The sequence below is a fragment of the Nicotiana tabacum genome, chromosome 6, assembly GCF_000715075.1.
Source record: "Nicotiana tabacum cultivar K326 chromosome 6, ASM71507v2, whole genome shotgun sequence".
NCBI classification, from domain to species: domain Eukaryota; kingdom Viridiplantae; phylum Streptophyta; class Magnoliopsida; order Solanales; family Solanaceae; genus Nicotiana; species Nicotiana tabacum.
This window is the reverse complement of record NC_134085.1, coordinates 144963183-144969491: the sequence shown is the minus strand read 5'-3', so window position 1 is coordinate 144969491 and position 6309 is coordinate 144963183. Positions and strand designations below refer to the sequence as shown.

Below are 6309 nucleotides of genomic sequence, written 5' to 3'. Positions count from 1 at the left end.
TGAGGGTTTGTTGAAAACATCAAGTCCCCAGACCTTTTTTTGGGGAGTTTTGTATAAGTGACTTATAGTTTATGACTAAGTTCATACTTAGTCTAAACTTTTCAATATTAAGAAGTTTTCTATTTTAACTTAGTTATTTTGAACTTCTGTTTTGCTCATTCTTGCCTTTATATTTAAGGACTTATTGAATAATTTGCACTTTTATTTCATAAAATGCTTTCTTATTTTCATGAATGTTTAACCCTAACATGAATTTTATAAAAGAGGGCCCTTTTATATTCGACACTTAATGAAGAAGATGTCTCAACTTCATAATGGTGTAAATGTACGATAAAAGAAATAGGAATACACATGTTTCTTGAAATAACTTTGATAAAGTTTTCATTTGAACTTTGCAAAGTTTTAAATAACATCTTACATATATTTAAATAACCTATATAACTTTTTCGTAACCGTTTTCTTTACAACAGATTTCAAGGCAAAGAAAATAAAACACAAGGTTTTTATTTATAACCCATTTATATACATTGCCCTTAACCTAACTATGATAAAGTTTTCTTTGGCTTTATGTTATTGGCTCGTAACTTTGCTCTGCACTTGACTCATTCAATGAGTAAACTTTTCGGGCTTTGACTTGAACTTTGATTATTTCTCAATCTTCTTTGCCTTCTTTATATATATGTCTATGTATATTATATAGTCCCCCAAGTGTTTGAGCTTTGAAGTATGAAGTCTCGAGCACTTGATTACTCCTCTTATTTGGTCTTTTTCCTGAAAAGGAATAAAACATACGGGACTGGGAGGTACGATTATAGATGAAAACTGCTTAACCCGTCTTAATTTCTATCAGAATAGTTGTAACCTTAGACCAGAAATTTATTCTCTTCCACGTGCCTTGCAGGTCATGATTCATCATTAACTACGGGTTAGCTTTTTGCCTATCATCTAAAATCGTTAGTAAAATTTTAACAATTAAAAAATAAAATTTTAAAATGAGGATACCTGACCGTGGGTACTCCTTAGAAATAGTATCTCTTCAGGTGAACGACATTCCAATGTGAAGGTAATATCTTGCCATCCATTGTTTCCAGCTCGTATGCTCCTTTTCTTGCGATACCGTGAATCTTATAAGGTCCTTCCCAAGTTGGACTTAATTTCCCGCATTAGCCGCTCTTGTGGACTGAAAAACCTTCTTGAGTACAAAGTCCCCAGTCTTGAAATATCTTACGCGAGCTTTCCGATTATAATATCATTCCATGACTTATTTTTGTGTTGTCATCCTTATTAATGCAGCTTACCTTTTTCCTTCAATTAGATCAAGGTTTAGTCGCATTTCTTCTTCATTGGATTCTTCAGTTGGTTGTGTATATCTTGTGCTAGGTTCCCCTATCTCCACTGGGATCAATGCTTCAGTTCCGTACACTAGTGAAAACGGTGTTTCACCCGTGCTTGTTTTTGCTGTTGTGCGGTATGCCCATAAAACACTAGGTAGCAATTCTGGCCAATTACCTTTGGATTCTTCCAACCGTTTCTTCAAATTGTTTATAATGACTTTATTCGTCAATTCAACTTGTCCATTACCCACAGGATGGTAAGGTGTTGAAGTAATCCTTTTAATCTGCCAACTTTGAAAAAATTTGTTGAAGTAATCCTTTTGATCTGCCAACTTTGAAAAAATTCTGTGATTTGAGAACCTATAAATTGTGGGTCATTATCACATACAATTTCCTTTTGTACATCGAATCGATATATGATATTTTGCCAAATGAAATCTCTGACCTCATTTTCTCGTACCTGTTTAAAAGCACCTGCTTCTACCCATTTAGTAAAATAATCAGTGAGTACTAGCAGAAATTTGACCTTGCCTTTTGCTTGTGGTAGAGGACCCATAATGTCCATCCCCCATTTCATAAAAGGCCACGGTGCAATGACCGGATATAGCAACTCTGCAGGTCTATGCATATTATTACCGTATCTTTGGCACTTATCACAATTAGCCACGAAATTTTCTGCTTCTTCTTCCATTTTGGGACAATAATAGCCTGCTCTAATCATGGTTTTTACTAATGATCTTCCTCCTGCGTGATTTCCACAATGCCCCTCGTGTATTTATCTCATTACATATTCTGTTTGAGAAGGCCCGAGGCATCTTGCTAAGGGACCACCGAACATCTAACGATAAAGATTGCCTTGCTTTAAACAGTATCGAGCAGCCTTTTTACGAAGCGCGTGAGCCTTTTTCTTATCTTCAGGGACGGTTCCATACTGCAAAAAAGCGACAATCTCGTTCCTCCAATATCAGGTTAAGTTATTGAAATTTACCTCATTTTTGTCATGATCGAGTACTGAATGAAACAAATGAATTACAGAAGCATTTTCGTTATTCACACGTCTACTGCAGATGCGAGATTAGCTAAGGCGTCTGCCTCGACATTTTTCTCTCTTGGTATCTGCACAACTTTCCAGGTTTGGAATTGTCTAACCAAATCACGTGTCGCCTCTAAGTATTGCTGCATTCGTGCTTCCCTGGTTGTATAAGTCTCCAATATTTGATAAGCACGAGCTGTGAATCGCTTTTGATTATGTCACAACCCAAAATTCCAACCCGGTCGTGATGGCGCCTCTCGTGAGGACAAGGCCAGCCAATCAACAAGACAATACATCTCTTTATAATTACTTAGCAGGAATAAGTCTAAATCATGGGCAATATAATTTTAAATGTGAAATAAATGTGATAGAACAAGGAAAACCCTCCCAACTCAGCCCGAAATCGGGGTGTCACAAGTCATGAGCTACTACAGAGTTTACTAATATTTTACAAAGTCTGAAATTATCATAAATAACAAAGATAAGGGAGAAAACGGGGTTGCGGACGTCAACAACTACCTCGTTACTCCTAGTCACCGCCTGGTCTGGAAAGAATCAGCGCTCATGAGCGAACTCAGCTCTGCCTGTATCTGCACACATGGTGCAGGGAGAAATGTGAGTACTCCGACCCAGTGAGTAATAAAAATAAATAACGACTGAAAACATGAAATCTCATAACGGCACAATATAGCGCTATCCCAAGCAGTAAAATCAGTTATATAGTAAAATAGTGAGTATTAGATAATTCTCCTTTTAAAACAGTAAAGACAAATAATTTCCACAGTAAGGATAAATTAAAAGCTTGCCCCTCGGGCTCAATATGTAAATCTCAGTATAGTATCAGCCCCTCGGGCTCACTCCCAACTCACCAGCACACAACATCAGCCCCATCGGGCTCACTCCCAACTCACCACACACAAGCAATGGCCTCTCGGGCCCACTCCCAACTCACCTGGGTACCCTGCGCTCACTGGGGGTGTGTACAGACTCCGGAGGGGCTCCTACAGCCCAAGCGCAATATCAATAGGCCTGAAAGCCTTCACACATCACACACGAGGCCTGAAAGCCTCCTCATATAACACTCGAGGCCTGAAAGCCTCCTCACATCACTCAACATATCCTCATGTATGGCCCTCGGCCTCAATCAGTCCAGAAAATAATCATAAGCCTCTTGGGCATCAGTAAAACAATAGTGCTCAACTCAACAACATTATAAATATCATTAAATCTCGAGTTGAGTATAAATGTAGCTGAGTTCACAAAATAATATAATTCAATTGGGCTGAGTTCAAATAATATTTCAATTCGTGAGGAAAATAGTGACGTAAATTCACAAAAGATTTCAGATAATTGGCACGAAGCCCAAATATGGCAATAAGCCCAATCATAGTGAAAAATAATAAATCTTTATCAATTACGCGGTAAAAATATCAACTGGGATGGACCAAGTCACAATCCCCAATAGTAAATGAACCCGCGCTCGTCATACAACGCGTGTCTCATCTCAATATAGCAGTATGTTGTGCAATCCGGGGTTTCAAACCCTCAGTGCATCATTTAAAATCATTACTCACCTCTAGACGGTCCAACATCTACTCCGCTATGCCCTTGCCTCTCGAACTTACCTCTTCACGCGTCCAATCTGGTCAAAAGCACAACGAATACATTACAATAGGCTAAGGGAATATAACTCAATCGAAAAGACTCGAAAAATATCGAAATTCACGAAATTCGCAAAATCCGAGCCCCGGGCCCACTTCTCGAAAAATTATGAAAGTCACATCACCGGATTCCTCGTCTTGCCACGAGTCCGTACATATAAAATTTACCAAAATCGGAGTTCAAATGACTCCTCAAATCTTCAAATCTTATTTTCAAATCCCTAGGCCTAAATCTTCAATTTACTCCTCAAAAACATGTAATCTAGTCGGATTATTCGATGATAATTCAATATTATGGAGTAGAAATAATCACAAGTGACTTACCTCAAGATTTCCCAAGATTTCTTGCTAAAAATCGCCCAAAATCCGAGCTTGGAAGTCAAAAAAAATGACAAAACTCGGACTGCTGGACATTAAATCTGTCCAGAAATTTTCGATACTGTTCACGCGGGGCACTGTTCATGCGCGTGAGGTCACTGTTCACTGTTCGCCCGCGCGGTTACTGTTCACGCGCGGGTACTGTTCACTGATGCAGAAAATACAGCAGCTTTTAAGAAATTTGCAGCACAGCCATTTTTCACTAAAATAGCTCTAACTCCATCATACGAACTCGGAATTAGACGATTCTTGTTCTTTGGAGTCACAAATAATTATACGAACACAACACTTCAATCGAAACTCAATTCGGAGCTCGTTTGCCCAATTCAATACCCATTTCGCTCGTTAAACAATTAACTCACATTTCACGTCAAAAACCCAATCGCGACTTGATGAAATTAAACCAAAATTTCCAGATGAGTCCTATAATTCATGATTTAAATTCTGGAAGTCTCGAAATTAAATTTGGATCTCTAGAACTAAAAATGAACCTTTAGATCATTACATTTATGCTCAGAACGACAAAAATCTTCAAAAAATGACCCGTTGGGCCTCCGAAATATGCCCGAGGCCCCCGGGACCCGACCAATAATACAAACCAGTCCCAAAATACATTACGGACTTGCTCGAGGTCTCAAATCACATCAAACAACACTAAAATCACGAATCAACCTCCAATTCAAGTTTTATGAACTTTAGAATTTCCAACTTCTATTTCCGATGCCGAAACCTATCAAATCACGTCCGATTGACTTCAAATTTTTCACACAAGTCCAAAATGACATAACGAAGCTACAAAAATTCTCGTAATTCCATTCCGACCGTCGGATCAAAATTTCACCTATCAACCGGAAATCGCCAAAATACTAACTTCGCCAAAATGAGCTAATTTCTTCACCGGACCTCCAAAATTAATTCCGATTGCGCTCCTAGGCCTTAAATCATCCCCCAAAACTAACCGAATCATCGGAATTCAATTCCGAGCCCTCTAACTCACAAGTCAACGTCCGGTTGACTTTTCCAAACTAATTCTTCCTTAAAGAGACTAATTGTCCCATTTCATACCAAACTCGATCCGAATTGACTCAAATTCACCAAGTACACATATTGAAACATGAATAAGCATTTAACAGGGAATACGGGACGAAAATACAGGAAACGATGGTTCGGGTCGTTACAGATTACAAAACTAAAACAAACGCTCGTCCTCAAGCGAGTTAAGAAACATACCTGGAGTTTCAAATAGGTGCGGGTACCTGCTCCGCATCTCCTGCTCGGTCTCCTAAGTAGCCTCCTCCACGGGCCGACCTCTCCACTGTACTTTCACTGATTCTATATCTTTTGATCTCAATTTTTGAACCTGTCGACTAAAAATAGCCACTGGCTCCACATTATAAGTCAAATTTTCATCTAACTGTACTGTACTGAAATCTAAAATATGAGACGGGTCCCCAATGTACTTCCGGAGCATGGACACATGGAATACCGGATGAACACCCGACAATCTAGGCGGCAAACCAAGCTCGTAAGCCACATCTCTAATCCTCCTAAGTACCTCAAATGGTCCAATAACCCGCGGAATCAACTTCCCTTTCTTTCCGAACCTCATAACACCCTTCATCGGCGAAACCTTCAGCAAAACCTTCTCGCCCTCCATAAATGACACATCTCGAACCTTCCGATCCGCATAACTCTTCTGACGCGACTGAGCTGTGCGAAGTCTTTCCTGAATCACCTTCACCTTTTCTAAGGCATCCTGGACCAAATCTGTCCCCAACAACCTGGCCTCACCGGGCTCAAACCAACCCACTGGAGTTCTACACCGCCTCCTATATAAGGCCTTATACGGTGCCATCTGAATACTGGGCTGATAGCTGTTGTTGTAGGCAAACTCTGCAAGTGG

The 6309-nt window shown here is 39.5% G+C and overlaps 1 protein-coding gene across 1 annotated transcript; it reads right to left on the bottom strand.

The window, feature by feature from the left end:
- Nucleotides 1-1294: 1294 nt before the first annotated feature.
- Nucleotides 1295-2025, bottom strand: LOC142182093 (uncharacterized). Its single transcript, XM_075256014.1, has 2 exons — nucleotides 1861-2025; nucleotides 1295-1618 (listed from the first exon to the last, which is right to left on the bottom strand). The coding sequence occupies exons 1-2, from the start codon at nucleotides 2023-2025 to the stop codon at nucleotides 1295-1297; spliced, it is 489 nt and encodes a 162-aa protein (XP_075112115.1).
- Between the last annotated feature and the right edge of the window lie 4284 nt (nucleotides 2026-6309).